This window comes from Grus americana, chromosome 6 (genome assembly GCF_028858705.1).
Source record: "Grus americana isolate bGruAme1 chromosome 6, bGruAme1.mat, whole genome shotgun sequence".
NCBI classification, from domain to species: Eukaryota; Metazoa; Chordata; class Aves; order Gruiformes; family Gruidae; genus Grus; species Grus americana.
In genome coordinates, this window is record NC_072857.1 from 38,955,243 (window position 1) to 38,979,859 (window position 24,617).

Consider the following 24,617-nt stretch of genomic DNA (forward strand, 5'->3'; position numbering starts at 1 on the left):
CCCTCCCTTCTCCCGCTGTTTCCCCTCCGTTTCGGGAAGCGCCGGCAAAGCGCGTTGAGAAGCTTCGCCTCGATTTAAAGGCAGCACCCACGGGGACCTCCGGGAGCAGGAAAGTGAAGCGTAAGGCAAAAATTCAGCTAAATGGCACTAAATTAAGCTAAATCACCGCCGCGGCGGGGGGGGGGGGGGGGGGGGGGGGGGACACACACACGACTGTTCCCGCCGCCGCCGCGCGCCGCTGCTTCGCCACGGGACGGCGTTGGCGCGCGGGCACTTGTTCTCGTGAGAGGTCGCCCCTGGCAACGGCGGGCGGGCAGCGGCCATGGAGGAGGCGGCGGGCTCTGAGGCGTCCTTCTGCCTGCAGAGTATCCTTCCTCCTCAGCGGCGCTTTCTTCCTCCTCCTCCTCGTCTGAAGCGGGCGGCTGGGGGGGTGTAGGGTGCCCCGGGGTCCCGCCGGTCCCCCGCCTCAGGGTGGGGAGCGAGCGGCGCGGGTGGGCCCGTCCCCTCAGGGCCCCTGTTCTCCTCAGGCCGGGGCACCCCGGGGCTGCCGCGGCGGCGGGGCGGGCAGGGCCAGGCTTGTGCTGCTGGCTGGGAGCCGGGGCGGGACCGTCCCGGCAGGAGACCCCCGGGTTGCCCAGTTTTTTTTTTCCACAGAGTGAGGGGTGGGGGTGGGGGGAAGCAAAAAAAAAAAAAAAACAACCACAACCAAAAAACCACCACCCGCCACCTTGTTGCTGCTTTTTGTGGGTTATTGCCCCTGGACCCTAAAACGGGCCAATATGCGTGTTGGGTTTTTCCCCCTGCTCGCTTTAACGTGGTGTTTGTTTTCGTTGCTGATGGGAGGAGGCCCTGAGTGAGCCTTAGGAAAACCAGGGTAATTTTATCCTCCCCTGCTCATGGGGCAGTCTAAGCAAGAGTTAAAATCCTGAAATGAAAGACTCTTGTCGACTCTTTCGTGATCAGTAAATGCAGAATATCTATGGAGGAGTGTCAAGACTTGTTAGTAAGACTCACAGTCCCAATGTGCTGCTGTAAACGGTGTTCCTCTCGTTTCCCAATGCCTGTCACACACAGTAACTGGCTAGATAGTTGTGTTTGTTTAGTTGAGATTAGGATACGATAACCTAGACATAATTGTATTTGCTGTGGCTTTTAGAGGAAAAAAAATGTTTGAATTATTTTCACAATTGAGTTGTTGCAAATGATGTTAGGAGTTTATGGCTTTTAAATGTGTAATTTTCGGTCAGATGACCCAAATTCTAGTTTTGTCACTAGGTCGGAATAGCTCTATCTGTTCTGTTTTGTAGCTGTGGGCTGCCAAATCAAGAACTCGCAAGCTTTGTTTTAGAGGCTAAATAATCAGTGGTTAAGTTAGACCTTACCAGTACCTTAGTTTTTCCTGCCTTGCTAGAATTAAGATGTAAGGTAATATAAAAGCAACAAAAAATGGAATATTGTCCTCTTTGAGCTTGTGCCTCAGTTTCTTCTTGAAACTGCACAGCTGTTTTCACAGTATGTGACATGCTTAAAACAGCACTGTATCAGGATGTGGGTTTAAAAAATAATTTACAATGTTTGTTGGGAAAATACAATAGTTTTAAAAATTAATTCCTCTGTTTTATTGTGCTGGCTATGATTTTTGGAAAAAAGAGGGAAAAATCAGGATTTTTTAAAATAGTATTTTAGTCTGCAGTGTGTTTGCAATGACATGTTGGTTTAGATCATAATAGATCACGAGGATGATCAGGTCAGTAGAAAACTCAGGGGAAACAAGTATTTGAAAGTGTTTTACTCACCAAGGGTATACTGCAGTGATGCTTCTGTCTGCATTGAAAGGTGTGATAAATGCAGAAAGAAATAATCAAGATGGGGGGAAGGATTGTTTGTAGTCCATACTGAACATGGTGTGAAAAAATGGGTAGTGTTTTGTTTAAATGTACTTTATTTGAATTAATTTCAAGTTGATAAATACTGTGCTCTAAAGTAACAAAGAGGCTTAGAGATTCCAGAGAAGTACGCAGATATTTAGTTCGTACATCCAATTACTACGTATATCTGGAAATTGTCCCTTGCTTCATACAAAAAATGTTGTACCTGCGTATTCACACTACACAAACGTGACCACATTTAAAGTTTCATTCTTTAAAGAGAGAATGTGTAGTCAGCTGGTTAGTGCTAGGGTATCTTAATCTAACTAAAAAGGGGGCATTTTTAGAATATTACCCTAACCAGTCAGTCAATATCACTGTCTTTATCTTGACTTCCCTGCTGCAAGCATCCCTCTTGCTTTTTATAACAATGAAGGAAACCTTTCTGCTTTGCATTCATGCCTTCTTGCTGTTCCCTTTTACGTAATCAGCAGTTTAGATGAATTTTCCTCCCTCTCTGTTGAAGAAACAAAGTCGAGGAATTAGGAGGTGTTTCGTTAGGGATGTGGTGAGACACTGATGTGAGGACCAGAAGGTTCCTGTTGTACTGGGGAGCAGGCAGACAATAGAAATCTAGCCTGATGTCTGAGTTCCTGATCATTATCTCAAGTCCGTTGGGTCAGCTCTTGAAAGTCATGTCTCAGCAGGAGCTATTTTCATCTCTGTTCTCTTCACTTACCTTGGTGGACCCACGTATGGTCCTAGAGTACCATGCTGAGAAAAGGTGCGTTCATTGAACCACACAATTTCTTTGCCTTCCTGTTAAAGTCAGAAGACTTAATCCAGGTTTCATCTGGTGTGCTAGAGAAAAAACTTAAGCCTGTTAAATCTAATAGTTTGTTGGTTCCTTCCTTCCCCCCTGCCCCCCTTATGAAAGCAGAGTAAATGTTTTTTGGAGATCACTTTCTGCGTAGTTCAGGTCTTAGAATTAAACATTCTAGAATCAGGCAGGTTAGAAAATGAAGTTTTTGCAGAGAGCAAAATTTGAGATGCAGTGAGGTGGTGACTGGAATTCAAGCCCCCTGTGTTCCACATCTGCAGTAATTTGGGAAGCAAATTTGGGGGCACATGTGTTGCAGGCATTTGTTTTCATGTACTAAGCCTAGAGAGGAGATTCTTAAGAAATGTTCATGCCAGTTTCCTGTTTATATATGCAATTTTTATAGTAAGCATGTAGTGTAATTGGGCAGAGGTACACAGATGTGCTTTGACTTGATTACTGAAAATTATGCCTTTATTCACTCAATGATGACTTCTTTATTTCGTTCCTTAGTTTAGAAGAGAAAACGATCACACATCTATGAAACAAATGGTTGTCACGTATATGTTACGCAGTGAGACCTGTAGCAAAAGGCCTCTTTTTTAGGAGAATAATTCAGGTTTGGAGAACTTGATGCAAAGCTGGAAAATCATGTTGTGGTTTTTTTTTTTTCTTTATATAGAAGTTACAATTTAAATTTGTATGTGAAGTATTGAATTACCAGCTTTTCTTCAGCAGTTAATTTCTGGTTTATTTACATGGGTCATTTGTAAGCAAACTGATTTCCTGGGGAACCTGACACAGAGCATGTTGCTAAAAACATTTTTGTTTTACTTTCATGGGCTGTGAGGCTAGTGAATGAAGAAATGTTTATTTGGGTTTCATTTTACACCATTTGTTGTTGTTTTTAATGACAAGTTTGACACTAAAGCATTTGAAGGAACTGTAGATAATTTCCAAATTTTTTTTTACCTTTTGGAACCTCCTTATCTTTTTATTGTAGCTGTGTTGTAATTAAGGCACTTGTATCACCTTCAGTAAATGGTCCTCTAGTATTCAGTGTTTGATCTCAGATGCTTGTGTTTGAACTTAAAAAATGCCATTCTCTAGAGCATGAAGTTAGTTATGCTTAGAAGCATAAAGTCTGTGGAAGTCTCAGTGCAGTAAGACCCCCATGAAAACTGATTGGGTGAATGAGAGCAGAATTTAGCTACTGTTTAATTCAGAGCGGTGCTTGACTTGTAACTTTGACAGATCTGATGAGGCAAATTTTCATGGTGTTTAAACCTGCTATGAAAACTTCACCTAAAGGCTGAAAGAAGCCTAGAAAGTGTAAAGTCTTGTGTTGTAAAGAACGAGGGCGAAGGTGGTAATAACAGATTTATAGATGGTGGTTTGGAACTCATCAATCATCAGCTGTTTCAGACTTAACAAAAACCGCAGAATTTACCATAACAGATGACTCTAAAGATGATTATCAGTATGAAGAGGTAATTTACTAAATTGATAATCTTGTGATATATGTGGTAGAGTATTCATAGTCAATTCTTTTATTTTACTTCATCAGTCACAAAAACATCCTAGGAGAAATGACACTAATCTCCTTTTATGAAGTGTGATGATGCTAGGCATATCTCTATTTTATAAGAGAAGATTTAGTGTAAGTTGATTTATGTTCTACTGTTATTTGAATGTTAAATACTTTTTAAAGATACAGATATTTCTATTTAGATGTTTCAGTTTATGGTGAATATTTCAGTAATATAAATTCTATTTAAATATGGCAAAATAGTATTTTAACAAGAATGATATTATTTTCAGTAGCTGTACAGGGAGTGGAAAGATGTATAAAATGTGTTGATACCTAACTTAAAATAATTTCATTTAGGTTCCAGCAGATGATGAATTTAGTCTTCAGGAAGATGATGAGGATCTGTCAAAGGCTCTGCAGACTATTCAAGAGCAGACTGAAGATGCCCAAATTTTAGTAAGAACTTCCTAAACATTCTAAGACTCTGTAGTTCAGTTGGGATTAGTGACTTAAAGCTGCACATCGTAACTTATTTTAATTATGGAATATTTGTGTGGAAAAGATTCCCTTATTTCTTTAGAAGTTTCTAGGGGTAAACATGTGCCGCAGTGGAAAAGGCAACTTTCATTTCCTGGATTTCATCTTCCTTTAACTCTTGCTCATTTTATCTTCCACAGACAACCTGATACTGCAAATACATGTAACAGATAGGTTATTTAAAATACATTAATGTTATTAAAATATATCAGTATTTTAGGGTTTGTTTCTTTAGCTAAGTAGATTGAATGAGAGTGTGATCCCTGACACAGGAAAGAAACTGCCTATGCTTAAGACCCACAAACTTGTACTTGAATATTTTGCTAAAAAATATTATTGACATATTGAAAATAAAGAATGGGTGGTTACACTATGTTAAATCAAAATATTAATGAAATTATCAATCACTTCACACCATTAGTTTTTGATATTTTTTACATTTACAGTTTGATTTCAAAACAATCGTGTAATAGTCCAGAGTTACACAATGGGATTGTTATATTACATTTTCCAAAATATGATTTACCTGAATTTACTTCCTTCTAACAACCTAATGGAAAAGTGCTTTTCCCTGCTGTGTTTAATATCACCACTATCTTATAGCCGCATCAATAAGCTATCATTATAGTTTTTGTTTTGCAAAAGCAAATGATTAATAATGAAAAGATTAAATTATGTGAATGATTCTTAACATCAAAATGGAGGGGAAAATGTGCATTTTCTTCTGCACTAGTGCATATAAACAAATCAGTTCTGTATTTTAGATCAAACTTTGAATGAAAACTGACGATACCAGAATCTTACGTGTTTTGAAACTGAATATGCCTGAAAATTAAGAAAAAGATGGCAGAGCTTTTAAGACTGAACATGCTTAATATTAACTAAGTAGTGGAGATTCTTCATGTTCTTTGGGGATAGCCCAAGTTATGTCTATTTTACTGAGTTGACATTCAAATAAAAAGTGAAACAAGGAAGAATATTTTTAATCTATTGATCTTTTGACAGTGCTATAATTAAATAATTTTACCTCTTTGATTGAACTTTGAGTGGTAGGAGACAATATGCTAGTATCTATCCCATTTAATCAAACTGAAGAAAGTGTTACCTTTCCCTAAAACAAAAGAACGTGATTAATCAAAGATTATCTTTGATTTTGTACTTATGCTAATAGATGTCTGGCTTCTTGACTCATTATTTGGAGCCTTCATTTTTTTCCATCATTTTGAAACTGAAACAATATTTTCAGTCTTTACACAGAAAGACATGAATAGAAAACTGTTTGAATACACTTGCTAGTTCCTTGACAGCTTTCATAATGATTCACTGGATATTTTTGTGAGGCTCAGACTAGATTGTTTGATGTTAATTCACTGGAAAAACCAAGTGCTGCAGTGACTGCTTTTGGTGACCCGAGTAAGAAGCACTGTTTCCTGAGACTTAATATTGAATCAATATCCAAACACTGAGCTAAGAAGCACAGTAGAAGGCTGCCTTCACATGATAAATAACTGGCATACTGTTTCAATTATTAGCTTCTAATCTTGGCTAGACTAGGTTAAATTAGGTAACAACCATATCCCGGAATAGCTACTCTGTGATAAACAGTTTTAAGTGATTGTGTATATTTACTGTTCATAGTAACTTGTATACCTAATCCTGTATTAAAGGTTGCATTTCAATAGTAGATGCAAATCTTTTTGTTAAAGAAAAGAAATTATATAGAGAAGGCACAGATCAAGACAGCAACCAAAAATATTTACGTGATTTGCCAAATGCAGATACTATGAATATCCACAGTTTCTACATTGAGTAACTACAGTTTCTCTTATGATCTGCTTAAAAGGTCAAGTATAACCAGGAAAATCTAAGAAAAATGCTTATTTTCAAACTTCCTTCCAAATTAATTAGCACTAATTACCAAATGAAGAAGAGCAAACATAAGCAAATTAGAGATGGTGCTATTCACTCCTAAAAAAAATAATTAAATTGGTGTGTAGAAATTAAAGCTATGTTTCTACAGGGGATCTACAGAGGCATGTTTTCTTTCCTTCTGGATCTCTGCATGTGTGCAGTGAAACTACTGATCTTTAAGGAGTTTGAGGCTCCCTCAACAGTTACAGTTGATGTTTTTGTTTGGATCCCACCAGGGTGATGGAGCTCTAATCTCTAAATACTATTTCTCCCTTGTCCGAAGGTGAAATGGCAACTGATTCAAAATATAGCTGTGCTGGGCAACACGTGCTTTGGATAGAAGTGATTCTGCCTAATGTTCCTGTTCTGGTCATCATTTGTCCTTTTTAGTCACAACTCATGATTTTTTTTTTTCTGTTGTCCTTGTTTTGAGACATTGTAAAGTCACAGAAATTATTTTTAAACACAAGTAACAGAATATTTTGCATATGAAAGAAAATCTTCAGCTGATAGGGACCCTAGGAAAAGGATACATAATTTTGGGGAAACCACACACACAAAAGAAAGCTGGCTGAAAGACTTTCTTCAGTAGTTACAGGTTCTTTATTAAAGATTCCAGGATCTTTATTTTCATAATATTCCAAATGATACTCTGAACTCACATTGCCCTTCGTTAATCTTATATTTTTATGTAGGCTTGATTTATAATTTGTTTGATCATGTTAAAAATCTTTGAATTCTCTTTTTTAGTTTAGTAAGTTTTGCAAGAACATCTCACTTTATTCTCCAGATAAATTATTAATTTATTTGGTGTTAATCTTTCTTCACTGGACAGAATTTTTCACAAGTATTGTGGAAGTCTTTAAGGTTAAGCTCTTAGCAATTATTTTATTTTACTGGCCATATTTGCAATCCTTACACTTAAAACGTTTTATAGATTTTAATTAAAAAATAAATATTTAACCAAGAAATATATAACAAATATTCAGCAAAGCAAATATTTACTTTTTTTGATTTAATGGTCAGAATCCTTTAAGATGTTTTTGTCTATATAGCTTCTATAGAGTGTGTCTCTGCACTGCATCAATGAATAGATTGTATTTTCCTCATTTCTAAATAGGTAAATACGTACAAAAAAATTACTGTTATGCTGTTCTATGGGTAGTTTTCCAAGGTTAAGGTTAATTTCGAGAAAGTTATTAGCCTAGTATCACTCACAGTCTGCAGAAGAGCTAGAAATTTAATTCTGGTTTCCTGAGGCCCTGTTGCAATACTGTGTCTTGTTAGACTGCATTTGTTTTTCCCAAAGTTGTTCCCTGCTTGGGCTTTGGTTCCTGAAATGATTCTCGGTGCTAGTATCTAGCTAATAAATTCTCTCTGCACCGATGAAACAAATTCCTATCGTATTTCCATTTATTAAGGGAATCAAGCTGTGTCATTTCTTCTGAAGACTGCCTTTCTAGATGTGTTTGGGAAACTACAAGCAACAATATTAGACATTGGCCTCACTTAGAATAAAGAAAGAAAAGGGATGCAGCGGCATGTCTGCAGTTGTACTCTTAGGTCTATTTTCTAATTGTGGTAACACAAGAACCAATCTGATGTACTGTGTATCTAGTGATAAAATATGCTAAATATTACATTGCATTTGGCATATTGTATTATTCATAATACAGCGTTATGTGGCCTTGATCATACATGTACAATTCTTTCTGTTTATATTACACAGGTTGCTTGGATTAAACTCATCATTTTCTCTATTATACAAAATGACTATGAGATTTTCCAGTGTAGGGAATGCTGCGTGTTTTTATTTTATCAAGAGAAATGCCTTTCTATCCAGGTAATTTATGCAGTCATGTTGATAGAGCTCCCACCAAGGACATGAATAAGCCATAAATGGATGGAGTTATCAAAAATCCCTGGCCTACAGGTTCTTCTTTAAATGGATGGAGGAAATAACTTGCAGTCACAGCCTTTAGCATGTCTTGATAAATATCTCACTGGAATTTTTTTCAGTTTTGCTAGTACTGAAATGAAGAAAAGAAGGTAGGCAGGTATGGAAGCTGTTTCTGCTTCTCTATAGTTGTATTTTTTAATAATATGTAGCTCATATTATCGTAGAATCTGAGTTTCTTTCAAGAGCACACTAAGTGACAGTTGTCAAGCCCAGGTTTGTTCTGTCATCCTCTCACCAGGAGAACAGGCATGCGCAGTATCTTGTCTTAGTAGCCTGCATTGTTGAGCAGCTCCATTGTAGCATTGTGCCCTGTGTGGAGTTCCCAAATGCTGAAAGCTTCACATTTAGGTATGTCAAGTTGCTGTAATCCATTTGAAGTATGAGTGAATTAAGGCCATCTCTTTGGCCACCAAAATACTTTTTTTTTTTATATCCCCTTGCATCTTGAAATCTCTCTAGGAGAGCTTAATATCAAGCTATGCGCTGAGTGGGCTGAATGAGGTTAGGTAGAGGTAAGAAATTTGTATTGCAGCCAAAAGCTGTTAAAGGGATTTATTTTTTTCCTCCATAGTAGGATTGCTCTGATTTGTTTTGATTCTGCTGTTTGCAACTGTGCTTGACCCATGAGCTGATCTTATCTGAATAGCTGTCTATCTTGATGGCCCTGGAGGAGCTGTGTATGAAGCCTCTGTGCACCATCTGCATTCTGCTAACACTTGTAGCAATGTTGTCTGGCAGCTTCATTCAGTGTCTGCATGTGGATGTTTGAGAAGAAAAGGCAGAATTGATCTTTGAGACTTCCTAAGAGATCTAATGATGGAGATGCAGTTCTTTCAGTCTCTCCATTTGCATGCATCATTACAAAAAGAATATAAACCATTTTACGATCACCTTGGACTTCTGCATTTTTCATTAGGTGAAGTACTGATTTTTCTCATCAGTAGTTTTGAAGGTTGCTGAAGAGTGCAGGAGTGTGAGAACTAATACTTTGTCTCTGGTCAGTGACAGAATATCACCTATCAGTTTAAATAGTTTCAAGTCAATATCAGATCATGTCAGGTTCAGAATACTTGCCTAAATCAGGTGATTTTTGAGTTAGTTATCTATAACCTTTCACAGACCTTGACATTAGAAGGATCAGTGGTTACAGATCTGATCAATAAAGACAAGAGAAACATTCAGCTGTAGTCCAGTAGATCTGTGACTTTAGATGGCTTCAGAAATAAAGTATGGTAATTACATTTCTCTTGTAGGTTTAATAACATTTATCAAATTTTAATTTCAGGCTTTGCAATCAGTTCTGTCTTCTGAGAAATCAGTGTCTGAAATACCTGAAGCAATGGATGACTTCTTTTGCAATTTCCTGGTCCGATTGGGAATGTCCAGAACCCTTGACTGCTTCCAAACTGAATGGTAAAATATTTCAAGTGACTATGTTACTTTAAGAATTAGGAAGTAGATGCTCAGGATTCAAATATTTCCAGTATTTCAGGATATATTTCCAGAAAATTCTTCTGAGTACAAGTCATTCTTAAATAGTACAAGTTAAACACGTAGTGTTTTACCAGATAAAAATTTTCATGTTGAAAATGAGGATGCAAACTATTGTTTTAAGGACAGACTTTCAAGAAGGCGAACTCCAGCAATCTCCTAAACAGGTACCTTTGAAGGACTGTTTGCATTTCACCTAACTCTAGATATTTACAAGCCTGAAGTGGTCACCAGAGGCCTCTCTTGTGATCAGTGAAGAGAAATATCATTTTCAGGATGTAACTCATCTGAGTTGTTTAAGCCATCACCTTTGAGATGAAATTAATTCAATTAGATCTTATTCAAGTATATTCTGCTTTCCACTGACTACCAATGAAAACTAGAAACCAGCTGCAGTGCAGAAGTCTTGCACTGGGCTCATTTGATCCAATGGCAATGATGAGCATTTCATTTCAGCAGTGCTGAGAAATAATGTGGTTTTGTTATTTTCTTGCTTTCCAGAACCTGAATGCCTGCTTAAAATCGGAATATTTTATAGTATTCTATAGTATTTGCACCTTAATTGTCTGGGTGGGGTTGGACATTCATCATAGCTACCTTGTATTTTAAGGAGAATAATCAAAATTTTTGATACTTGGTAATTTTTGGTACATCAGTCAAAATAATATAGTTGGCTTGGTTTTTTCTTTCTCAAAATTAATTCATGTAGTAATCAGAAGAGTAAACTCTTGAGCTGTTGCTATCGTCTTCTTCCCAGCTTTTATAGATTGCAGGGATTTTGTCCATACTTTGTGCAGAAGTTTAAACATGCAGCTTTGTCTAAATACTGTGCCAGAAATGCTGCAAAGCTTGAGAGGAGAGCTGAATTATTTTGGAGCGAAAGATGACACTTGTCATAAAGTTCTGTTGAAATACTTTGAGTTAAAAGCTTGCTTTGAATCTGCAAGTTACATTAGAAAGATTCTGAGGAGTGGAAACACCTGTCTTTGAATTGTCTTGTAGTCAGTCTTTAAACATGACATGTCCAGAGATTTTTAATAAGGTCTTTTGAAAATGTTTAATTTAAAAATTAGTAAATTTGAAAAGTTAGAAACATCTTATTTTTTTCCTACAAAAGCCTTGAAGCCTTTAAATTTTTTCTGTAATGGGGAAATCATTGCTGTCGTTTGCAAGGCTGCAGTCTTATTAGTGCGGAGCTCGCCAATCAGGCGTTGCCTTTGGAATTAATAATGATCTGCTTTTTGATAGCACAACAATGTGACTTTAGTGCTCCTTCTCTAAGGAATCATTTTAGTTATGTATTCTTTTTCAAGAAAAGAACTGATATGAATAGAATTAAGTTTGAAGTTTAACAGTTTTTATGCTAAAAGATAATTAATACTAGACAGATATAAATAGTGACCTTTTTATGAAACTGCTGCTTTCTTTGAAGCAGTTAAGATTTTGAATTTATATCAATGGCTAAATTCAAATTGCTTTTTAACAGAGCAAGTGCAGATCTTAGCAGGCCCTATCTTGTAAATCCTTAGCTATACGTATATTTTTTTCTCTATAAGTAATATTTTTTATTTCAGTAGCATTACAAATGAGCTCAGCATGTTAGGATCTAATCTTCCTGTATTGAGACTTTTTCTGCATTAATACCTCATTTCAAAATGTTTCATGTTGGTTTGAAATAGATAATTTACAATATTAATGACAGTGAGAGCAGATTAGTGTACTCAGGTTCCTCATTATGTATTGGGATGACACTCTTGCTCTCATGCTGTGGTGATCAAGTACTAATGGAATTTAAAATGAGAAATTAATTAACATAGAAAAAAATTATCAAAAAGCTTGCTTTGAAATAATTGTCTGTCTGAGATCTAAAGGTCACTTAAATTGGACCAAATTATTTGTTTATTTCAGAGTTTGAGAAAACATGCTGTTATTCTATCCAACTGTATAAAATACGATTTGATTATGTTTTATTTTAAGCCAAACCCACTCTTTTTCTACGATGTAATAAATAATTTTATCAAACTTGTAGTGAGTTTCTTTACTTTGGTTTTTTTGCATATACACTTTTTCCTTCCAGTTATACTTTAAGGAACTTAAAATTAGACTTAAATTATTTTTCAGACATCTAATTTACCATTAAATTTTCTGTTCCTTTGACATGCAAGATGTTATAGTGCTTTTGTTGCTTATTAAAGATACTGGATTGACAGCTTTGGAGTATGAAGTACTAGGGTTGGTCAACTGTAACTTCATGCATCTGCCAGTCTATACTTCCGAATCCCAAAGAGGTCAGTGCTGCTGGCAGCATGTTGCCAGTCTGATGAGCAGATGAATTGTTTGCCATTCACACGTATGCGCAGAGCTCTCATGGATTAGTTAGTACGCTCATTGAACTGGTAATCTCCAAGTGTTCCTAGAGATGTGGCAGTGTTTCAGCTTGTGAGTAAAGAGAGCGCTGCGGACTAATTATGGAAACGTGATTTGAAAATTCTTTTCTGTTTGTGGTTAAAATTATGAATAAACTTACGTGACCAAGCGAGGTTAAAAGGTATGTCTTTATGCCTTGCAAAGATTACCTGGGTTGTGTATAACAGAGCCCATGCAACAAAGCTACTGTGTCTTCTCTCAGCATAAAGATAGACTCATTACAAAAAAATTCCTTTTTGCAGAATGAAGAAAATGGATATAGGTTGTGATCCTCCATGTCACAACTCCCTGAAGACAGTGGAATCAATCTGCTTATTTCAGGCAGACCTGTTTCCTCTGCTCTGCATCTTCTTTGGCCTGGAAATCATATGGTCACATTAATGTACGCTGTGCTCTGAGCTCATAAATCCTGAGACAAATGAGGGTTATCAGTTTCCAGGACAGCATCACACTAAATTCAGTTTTTGGATTAGAACTGGCTCAGAACACAAGTGAAGTAACATCAAGTTTAATTTGCAAAAAGCCACATGGACATATCTAATTTCTTGCCTACATAACAAGCATAACATAATATAAATTTTCTACTTATATGCCATAATAGACTGGAAGCACACACTAGGGCAAAAAAGTACTTCATTTTCCTGTGCTTGTTTCTTTCTTAGCCTTCTGTTGAAACTGTTTAAGAAGTTATCAGTTGGAATGATAATTTTCAGTAAGAAGTTCTTGTAAAAGCTAAAACTTGAAATTTTAGTCCCTGAATGCATCTCTAGATGTTATCCCTTGGTAAAGGATTATCATGAGCTCCATATCTGTTAGTTTATTACAGGGTATCTCTGCAACTTGATTCCTTCAGAACTCTTAGAAACTTGAATTGAATATAATGTGTATAGTAATAATATATTATTTTGGGTTGGACTAGATGATCTCCATAGGTCCCTTCCAACCCCTACCATTCTGTGATTCCGTGATTTTTTTTTTAATCAGTCCACACTAGGATTTGTTCATAAAATCATAGTTAACCATCTGTTCCTTTGGTACCCAGATTCTTAGTTAATTTTAAATAGTGATTCAAGAATAACAACTCAGTTGTTCTGAAAAGCTTAGAAAAACACCTGTGTGTGCATGGAACTAATTTAATTTGCATCACAGTTCCCTTCTGTAATGGAAAGAAGTGAGAACAATAGCTATTTGGCAGTCGGCTATGTATGTAGGAGTTCTATAAGTTTTACAGGACTAGGTTGATGGAAGATAATGAGATTTCACAATGCAATTTTGTTGTGTGGTTTTCCATTCCATTTCTGCTACATGCACAAAAGCCTTCATTTTTAGTAGTTTTCTTAGACAAGGGCATAGTGAATTTATTGGTATTAATTGTATTTCATTAAAGTTGTCTTTCAGAGCTCTTAGCTCTGCTGGAGGCTAAGTTCATCAATTATCCATGTCTGATGTGTCTTTGTGCAGAAATTTGATGGTTTTCATGAGGTGCACTTAGGGCATTTAGTGGAGAAATTTTTCTGGCAAATAAAGGAGTATGTGTAGAGTTGTGATCATTTCCAATGGGAAGTGCCCTTATTTACAATATTTCTAATAGTAACTGTACTCATCAGTGAATGTTTGAGGGATTAAAAAAAAAAAAGACTAAGCTTCTTTCTTAGTATTAAAGCCTGTTGCTACTGTAATTTGCTTAAGAACATGAAGGGATGGTAGAATGAATTTTGCTGTGGATATGTTCAGTTTAACTTTCTAAAACCCTTTCATCTAGTGGTGGTGCGTGTGAGTGACAGCTTAATTCATAGGGATGAGCATTCCTAGATGTATCCACAGAATGCAGATAAGTAGCTGACTGTAGGAAGTCACTTGGACATAAAAGTTTCTAACATTCCACCTAATTTTTTGGGGAGGAGGATGTTAAGTAAAAGTTGTTTGTCAAGTAAGAATCCCGTATTCTACAAACACTTTACTACAATGTTTCATTGATCTAGGAATGCTGTGCTTACTGTCTTCAAGTTTCAAATCTGCTGCATGTGTCCAGGTGCAGGAGATACAAAATATACTAAATGCTATCTCTAACTGTTCTTTTCATACTTCCTTATTACTTGGGGGGGTGGAGGGGGAAGAAAATACACAGATTCAATATATTTTCACTTGAAAAGGCAAATAATGTTTGTATTAATCCTTCTGGTGAGTTCCCACCCAGAGCATCTTGCAGCTGCAGTCAAGATGAGCAGGGAAGAAGATTGTGGGGCTGTAGTCTTTATCTGATAAATTATTTACAGCTCTATTGAACCTATGCTGAGCTGATATCATGGTTACAGTAGTGCACAATGTCTTTGTCTTCAGTGGGTCTATAAAAGTTTGTACCAATTGAAGGTCTTGCTTTTCTGTCTTCCAGGACAAAGTAGACGAAGAAATAGATGTTTTGTACATATGTTCACTGAATTCTGGAATCACCTCTGCAATGTCTGCTTGCACAGAAGCATCTTATGCTTCTGTATGTAGACTCGAATTTTGATGTCTTTTGAAATAACTTGAAAAATATTGATAGCTTATAATCATTACTTGAACAAGCATGATTTTGCAGAAGCATTTATTTTGTGTGGTAAATGTCACATTTTTTGATCAAATTTAGCTTTTCTGAATCCTCTTTAATATTACCGTTCTCTTTTTCTGTATAGAAGATACTTAAGTACTTTAAGTTGCTCTGTATTTAAATGCCTTTAAATTAAGCCTGAAATGAGTAGTGTCAATGCCTATGTCCTTTTTACTGCCTTTTAGAGTATTCTTAGCTTTCATTGACAACCTACCAAAAAATGGATAATCCTAAAATATATGAGCCTGAGAAGCCTTTATTGCCAGGGGCTCTTGAGATTCCTAGGTTGCTACACAGCATTACATGCTGCTCCAGATTCCCTTTGACTTCTCAAAATGCAGGTTAGTCTGTATGCTTATTTAACCAAAGCAGCCTTCAGACTTCTACATCGTGGAATCATATTTTCTCAGGGGCTGGTAAAATAAGTAAATATAACTAAATAAGGAGAGGGCAACATAAGTAAACAGGAAGGAATGAAGAAATTTCCCTAGGTGAGGTCTGTATTCCGTGTTGAAGATAGCCCATAGATTTATTCATCCAGGTTATTCACAGCTTTATCATCTTATTTGAGCCCTCAAAAAAAAAAAAAAAAGAGCTTGCATATATTTGAGCATATGAGATAAAAAAGAGTCTGAGTATATACAAATGTTATTTGAACAGGAACATTTTTTCTGCTTTTTTAAGCTATTTGGAAGAAAGGAAGGAAAAACCAATTGTTTAAATTGAAGTACTATGTTATACAGGACATGTCTTTTGACCATTATGAACAATAATGCATTTTAGAATGAAAAGCAGTAAAATAGAACACAGCGTGATATCAACAGTACTGTCGATAACTGTTAATGCAATGATAAATATCGTTGTGATTCTAGTTTAGGTAAATGCTAGCGTGAGAAGAAAGAAATCGGTGAAGTGAGAAAAAGGAAACATAGAATAAAATATCTCTCTGTTTTCTACTAGGTATGAACTGATAGAGAGAGGTGTGTTCACAGCCAAAGATGTTGGATTGGTTCCAACTGCGTATACCCGCAACCAGCAACTTGAGGCTGAGAATATGCGTTTGAAGAAAGATTTGGAAGACTATAAACTTGCTGCAAAGTATGTTATTTGGTCTTAATGAAACTTTGATATACAGTAGTAAATGGCTAGATAAAGTAAAACCAAGTACTTAATGGAAACAGTAAGTTCCTGTTTGTTATGCTGGCTGCGCATATTTTTACTTCTAGGTGACACTTGTAATTAAAGTTCAATTTTCTCTGAGCTCTATTAGAAACCTAAATCTTAATTTCTTTTATTTGTTTTTACTGGGCTATAGAAAATAATTTTCAATATCCAGTAATCACAACAAATTACTACAAAGAATCATGAGAGTATAATGTGCAGAACTAGAAAATAAACGGTTATGTGCATTTTGTATTAAGATACAGCACTATAAATTACAGCTACCAAACATCAACAGAGGGAAAAAAAATCACCATACATTTATTTTTCATTTTTTCAATTGCAAAAAATCTATCACTCTGGCTGTAGTTGTAAATGGTACGTCACTGTAAATTACCATCATTGATTATACTTGTGTGTACATCATAGTAGTTGATTTTACAAGTCAGTTGTACTTCAGTCATAAGAGAATTAAAATATTTAACCTATAGAATGGAGAGATGCAATAATGAACTACATGTAACATAGCCTCTTCTGAAAGACGGTATGTCTGCACATGTATGTGTTCACTGAGAATTTACTCTGACACCTAATAATGCACTCACTCCCATTTTGCCAGTACATAGGTTTAACTTTTTTTGCAGCTCCATATTTTAGCTCTATTTCTTTGATTTTTCCTCAGGATTGCTCAAGTAACTAATTTTCATTTAAATTGTTCCTTTATATGAAAAATAGCTAATCGGATCTTAAGTAACCATCGCTGCTGATAATAATAAAACTATTTTCTGATGATAATGACTTACTGCATTTTAAATTAATAAATTAATTGGCCATAGTCTAATAGTTAAGTAAACAGCTTAAAGTCAAATACTGTGTAGTCTAAATATACTGTTGCACTGGGAGATGGGCCATATAGAAATCATTCATTTATTTTAATCTGCAGCTTCTTTAGATAATAGATAGGGATTGTGTGTCTCACTTGAGTGGGAGAGTAAGAAGCAGTAATGCATAGTAAAAGAAGGAAAAACAAAATCTGATCTTTCTGAAATATATTATTGTCAGTAGTGGTTTTAAGTTTTTCCTTTTCCCCCACTTTTTTCTTTCCTTTTTTTCCTCCTCTCTATGAAGCAGAACATGCCATAACAAGATGATCTGAGTGGATTATGACTTGATAAGAGTTTTCCTGGATTTGTTGCATTGCTACGTGATAGTTTAAGAACATAAAGCTTAAAACCATTTCACTGTGGTCATGAATGAGTTGGGTTTTTCCCCTAAGAATGTCTATATACTCTGTGGGGTGCTAGGAAACTTTTTAATAGCAGATGTCTAGTTAAAAGGTTGAAAGATGACACGATAATTTGTGAGAGGAAGAAAGCAGGAGACAGAAAAGACATTGCCAACATGCTAGCTTCCTACAGGCTATCTGTTCAATAAAACTCCCAATGCTCGCTTAAGTAGTGAACTGTGCTAAAAAATAAATCAATCCATAAACTGAAACTGTGCCCTGCTTTTTCACATTCTAGTGTTTGAAACCTAAAATAACAATGCTCTGATGGTAAACAAGTGAGTCATGTCACCTATTTGGTATTCCAGAGGGCAGGAAGATACAGGGCAATTGTATATGACACAAATTAGAAGTGGGTAAATTTTGTTCATTGGCATTTACTTTTAAATACTGCACTTATTCTGCATGTACCTTGTTAAACCACTATTAAAATTAGTCCTCCTCCCACTTGTAAGGAGAGCTTTATTTTCTTAGTCTTTCTGACAGTATTAGAATGGAGTATATGTAGATGTAAAACTTGGTTGGTGCTAACAGTCACTACTTCGTTTTTTAACTTTTTTACTTCAAATAACTTTCAAAGTTTTCATTGATTGTTAAAAGTTCAGCAGTTCTGTGACATTTCACTTGTTTTGAATAATTTATGAATTAAAATGGTTCTGTTTCTGGAATGATGGGTGAAATTGAGCATTTCTGCTGTATGTGCCATGAGTTGGCATTCTTTTGTGTCTTTTGGATAAACCCTGATCATAATACTCTATACTAAATCCACTCACTGTGGTGACTGTTAACAGCATTTTTTCTTGTTCATACATTCAATAACTGGAGTCAGCACCTTTGCTATGATAAAGCAAATATTCCAGCAGGAGCCAAAATTACGTGGAGGACAATTTGAGTTTTCAGGTATTGTGAGAGAATTCACCAGCTTGCACTGAAAACAGAATGCTTAAAAGCACTGAAGAAATGCTGATTAGACTGGTTAGAAACTAAGGATTTGTGAGCAAAGAAAGTCTCATTTTACACTGTGGATTAGTCAGAAAACTTTAATTGTGAGATACAGCGCTGTGAAGTGTATTTGAGGAAAGCTTTTACTTACATTTGGTGTTTCTGAGCTTGGTACTCTTGACAGCCATATTGCAGAACAGAGATGTTATTTGGGACTTAAGCAGTATAAGGGCTCAGGATCAATGGCTGCGAACCAATTGCCTCCTGCTTTAATGTTGTTTAGCAGTGGTATTTAATAAATATTTATGTGATTGCATGGCAAGCAGGTGGGCAGAGTAGACTGCAGACTGTTGGTTACATTTCACTATGGCTTTTCACTATTTAAAGAGAAAATCCCAATCAACTTCACTTCCTGTATGCAATGAGTGTACGCTATTTTTAATAGGTGGTCCAATGTCTGAAGACATCTTGAGATGTAACAAAATCCCTGAATGCATACATTAAAAGAAATAAATAGCAGCATAGTTCTTTTACTCCAAAGCTAGTGATAGTTATTACCTTAAGGTTTAGATACACTACTGATCTTTATTTAAATTACTTCTAAAAACAGACATTGTGTTATCAAACAAGTCAAAACTACTGTCATATGGCAAACCCACATAAAATTAAAGTACACCTTGAGTGTACTCCCCTTCTCTTTTATCTTGAAGGCTACAGTTGAGCCCTGATTGATTGGTAAGGGATGTGGTTATCTGCTGCAGTATTTCTCAAATGGAAGCATAGATATTCTTTCCAATATGCAAGAAAACATCTCTGAAAACTACTAACTCTTACAGGAGACTAGTTAAGTTTAATTGTCTTCAGTGATGATTTGTGTCATTCAGGCATTTAATGTTCTAGTAATGTTTGCTTGTGAGTTGAATAATAGATTGTAATTTCATAGCAATATTAAACTCTGCTTATCTGGTGATTTAAAATAGCTTGAATCCCATCTATTTTGGTGTTTTTCTATGGCCAGACCCTTTGTATTACCTTTATTTAAAATGCAGGTAGACAACACGATGGTGTATCAGGTTTAAGACTGTGTTAATCCTAGGGACTGCTAACTGTGATATTAAAGTTCTGTAAACATTTAGGAATTTGTAGGTAGATGGAATGAAAGTTGTGTACAGCTTTTGGCTGGGGTTTGTAACTGTGTTCACAAACATTAGTTGGAAAGTTTAAATATTTGCAGGTATCTTTCTGTCCTGATTTTTGGAAGCATAGTCACAAATATACACCCAGTTTACAGCCACAGTAACAGTCAAAATATAAAGCAGTCCTGGAAATCATATTTATTACTACTGTTAGTGCTACCTCCAGCAATAAAATCCTCAGCTGATGTCCTATTTCTGTGCCAAAATCTAACCATTCCTGCACGTATTTCTCCACTTAGGCAATGAAAAAAGTAAATGCCCACTTTCTATGTTGTGCGCCATATTTAGATGCATCTGTTTAATTACGTGGTACATTTAGCATCCTTGCTGCTAAATGCTATATAAACTAGATAGACTAAAAGCATGAGAGTATATGTTTTCTAAAACTGTCTTGATTAAAATTTTAGGGCTACAACTTGCAGCATGTTGAGGAATAAAGGCCCACCTGAATTCAGTAGGAATGGGGCATGTAACTCATCTTTGAAAATCCCTACTTGTTTTTATTGGACTTTGTCCTCTTCGGCTATTTTTATCAAATGACTTGAGAAAAGATTAAATGGAGAGACCTGCAGTCTTTGACATATATCTTTACTGAAAGAAATGGATATTGGCTTTGCTGGGGCTGTAGCAACGTCTTTTAGAACAAGCCATCTGCTTAGCTCTGAAGGGGCAGGTTTTGTATTCAAGATATTATGGCAAGTCAGATTCTGTGAGTGGTGTCATGATGGAGTTGTTTCACAGAACTATCCCGAGACCATGGATTCATTTACCTCTCAAATCTTCTGCTGTTCCTAGGAGCTTGAACAGAATCATAATCTGTGCTTTGTATCCCAGGAGCAAGATGCTAAGTGACTCTTTCACGACTTCTGGTATTTGTGCATATGCATTCACATGTGCATGCCCGCAGCTCTTGTGAGCTTTTTCTCAGCGTTACTGCAGGGGCAGCTCTGCCTGTTTTTATTTCCCTGCCAGCTCTTCCTCAGCTTTGACTGACATGTAGTGGCACTAATTCACTGTGCTCCTCTTCAGGTCTTTCTAACTGTTTCTGCTACAAGCAACAACTCACATCAATGTGCACATATAAATATGGTAGTTTATATATGTAATAAATACAGCAAATGCATATATATTGAATAGAAATTATTTGTACAATTAAATGTAATGCACGGGCAGCTATGGGTCTTCTTTCTGGACCTGTGATTTCAACATACTCCATTGTCATTCCTAACTCTTCAACTCCCATTGGAGAGGAAATGAGCTTTATTTTTGTGAAGAGCAAATATCCAATTTCTGTGCAAGGTAATTTCAAGCTTTCTTTGCAATTAAACAACTCCTCTACTAATCTTTTTGGCCAAACCCATATCAGTAAAGGCAAAGAGAAAATGTACGGAATACATACAAAGTATTTTCTTTGATGTTTATAGAACAGACTACGTGTCCCATTGCTGTGTGTAGAATGTGCTTAGAGAATAACAGGTTATCAGTATGTTTGCAATTAATTTTGAAATGGATTCCTTATCCTTCCTGCTGTCACGCACAGGGGATGCTTGGGGACAGGCTACAAATGTGCCTGAATAGACCCTAGAACTTTTCTAGCACATTTTTTTTCCTGGAAGCTCTCTAAATGCATGTATTTGCAAGGCAACAATACGGTTATCCTTCTGTGTGTGTCCTTCTAGCATGTACCATTATGTCAGGCTCCAGGCACAGTGTAGATTTTAGAAACTCAGTATTGTAATACATTTTCATATAGAATTTTAAACCCACAAGAGTACTGTTTTCTAATCACCTGTAACTTGAATATGTATCTCCATAAGACCCCCGGTGCTTAAAGTAAGGTTGACCTCACCTCTGAGATTTATAATGCCAGAATCCTTATGAATTCTTTCTAAAGAAACTGAGGAAAGATGAAGAGTACCCATGGTTTTGTACATCAGCTGGTACCTCAAAAGTACGTGTTCACCAGGGGGCATACTACTGAAAGTTTCCAACTTGGATGCAGTAGGCATGTGCATATCTGAAAATTAATTATATATGTATTCAACATACCCTGATGAGCAATTAATAGGAGGAGACTAATACTTCTCTTGCATTTACTGTTTATGTATAGCAAAGCAAAAGAGGCTTTCCTAAAAATGCAGAAAGAATGTGACTTTCATCGGATGCATCATAAGCGAGTGGTCCAGGAGAAAAACAGGCTTATTTGTGACATTAAAAGGTAAAAAATTATTTTAATTATCATACATGTAACATTAAAGATAACGTTTTCAATTACTACCTGGTAATGAGATAACATTGTGGAATTTAAAGTGCTAAAGTAAAGATAGCTGCATTTAGTTAGTGTCCTGGTAAATAGCCGTTCCATCTGACCATTCTGCCATGTCTCTTATACAAAAAAAAAAAAAAAATCATTAGAAACTGTTTATTTTCCATGGTGTGATGTGGCATTGATAAATATGTAGTATTTCTAATAGCTGAAAATTAAATGAGATTTTTTTTTACCCAGATCTTCTTCCTTAAATACGTAGCGATTTCTGGGTTTAGATCCTTTGTCCATTTTAAAGGTAACTGGTGTGACACTGAGTTCAGAACCTTTGCATTCGTGACTCCCATAGCTGATATTTCCTGTCCTTTCACATCTTGAACTTTCTATATGAGATGGGCTACGTTGCTTTGGTTGCGAATAAGCCCAAACTAGTCCTTCAGTACTGAGTTATAATAGTTTATCATATTTAATTCCATAATTGTGTCATTCTGGAATTCTGTAAGTTTTCTATTAACTGTGATGCTTCTTTCCCTCCACAAGTAGAACTTTTATATTGTCCATCTGAGGATCACTGGGCCAGGTGAAAGAGCAGAGTTTAGAATCTCTTGTTTGCACAAGTTTATGCCAGCACTTGCTTTAAAGGTAATATTGGGGAGTAAGTCATGTCCGCAGTTCCAAACAAGTCACAGAACTTTGGTTTATCAATAAATGTACACAGTACCAACTACATGTTCTACATCTTTAACCTTGAAATCCATACATACTAATGCAAGAGAGTCACTGGCTTATGCTCTGTGTGTCAGCTTTTTGCAAAAACGCAGTACTTTTGAAGCTTAGTGTCTTCTGTTTGAGAGATTATAGATGTGACTTAGTTGGTCTGAGGAGTTAAAGGGGTTAAGCATTCAAAACGTAATGCACAGTGAAGACAAATAGTAATTGTATTGTGACCACTGTCTAGATTGGAATCTTAGTTGGTAGTTGGATAATGGCCGTAATTCTTTCTTCCAATGAAATATCGTACATCTGCAAGAAAACAGAAATTAATAAAAATTAATCTGCACTATGTGTATGAAGGATTAAGAACAGGTCACAACTGGATGGATGGTTTTAAGAGCGCAGCTCCGGTGCCGGCCCGACCCGCAGCGGAGCGGCGCGGCAGATCCATGCGCACAGGGCCTTTTCCCTCACATTCCGGAGGCAGGGAAACGCCCGGCACGCGGGACAGACCCGCCACGAGCCGGCCGCTCTCGCGGGAGCCGCTGAGGAGACCTGGGCGTTGCCAAAGCAACGGCGCCCCCCCCCCCCCCGACGCCTATAAGAGGCAGCCCAGGGAGCGCTAGCGGCCCGGAGCGCGGCGCGGCAGGGCCTAGTCAGTCTGCCTGCTCAAGGCGGGAGTCCGCTGGTGGTCATCACTCTCTCGTAGAAGGACCTCAGCCACGGTGCCCACCAGGCAGAAGGCCCTAAGCTCTGTGCTCGCCAGAAGGCATGTGGCAACACAGAGCTGCTGCAGAAGCATGCAGCCACCCAGCTCTCAGGCTGCAGGGGGTGTCTGAGCTTGGCACTGGCAGGGGAAGGCAGTAGTGAGATCAGCTGCCTGAGGTGTGACCACGTGGACCGTCTGCTCAGCCTGGTGGCAGAACTCTGTGAAGGAGTGGAGAGGATAAGGAGCATCAGAGGTGGAGAGAGAGACAGACTGGTGGAGCCAAGCTCTAGCCTCCCTGAGGCAGAAACAGGGACAGCCAACGGACCAAAGCCAAAGTGAAGGGGACCCTGTATCCTCCTCTCGCCAGGTAGAAGGCAGCAGCCTCAAAGAGGGGAGTGAATGGAAACAAGTCCACGCGTGGCGCAGCTGGTGGCGAACCTTTCCTCACCCACCTCGCCATCCCACATACCCCTGTGCAACAGGTACGAGGCTCTGGCTGTGGAAGGCCACTCGAGTGAGGATATGGATGATAGTCAAGCTACTCCAGAGGTAGCACCTAGGCCCAAAAGGCCCCTGCCTTGGGTTGTGACCACCCCAAAAAAGAAGAAAAGGAGAGTTACAGTCACAGGGGACTCCCATCTCCTCTGAGAAGTCTGCTGCCTCCCCAGGGCCTCTGTCAAGGACATCGCTAGGAAACTCCCCAGCCTGGTACAGCCCTCTGACTATTACTTACTGCTGCTCCTCCATATGGGTGGGGATGAAGCAGGGACACGTACCACAAAAGTGATCAAAAGGGACTTCAGGCTCTTAGGACAGTCACTGAAGGATTTGGGAGCGCAGGTAATATTCTCCTCCCTCCTTCCAGTTAAGGGCAGCAACGTTGGGTGGAACAGGCGGATGCAATCCATAAATGCATGGCTCTGTGGCTGGTGCCAACACCACAACTTTGGGTTCTTTGATAATGGGGTGGCCTACACGGCACCGGGCCTGATGAACCCTGATGGGATTCATCTCTCTCAAAGGGGGAAGAGGATCTTTGCCCAGGAACTAGCAGGGCTCATTGACAGAGCTTTAAACTAGGCTCGAAGGGGGAGGGGGATAACATCAGGCTTGCCAGCAACCTGTTGTGGGATGATGTGCCCAGGTTGGAGGGACGGGGTGCTGGCCCTTGGCCTACCGCTCAGAGACGTGCTGGATGTGCTACAGCAC

General features: G+C 37.7%; 1 protein-coding gene across 1 annotated transcript in view; it reads left to right on the forward strand.

Moving 5' to 3' along the window:
• The first annotated feature begins 322 nt into the window (after positions 1-322).
• The window catches only part of SPAG16 (sperm associated antigen 16), a 407,293-nt gene continuing 382,998 nt past the window's right edge, over positions 323-24,617 (forward strand). Inside the window, 6 exon segments of the mRNA XM_054830796.1 lie at positions 323-365; positions 4,105-4,178; positions 4,577-4,675; positions 9,913-10,040; positions 16,096-16,233; positions 21,830-21,937. Coding sequence (XP_054686771.1) covers positions 323-365; positions 4,105-4,178; positions 4,577-4,675; positions 9,913-10,040; positions 16,096-16,233; positions 21,830-21,937 — 590 coding nt within the window.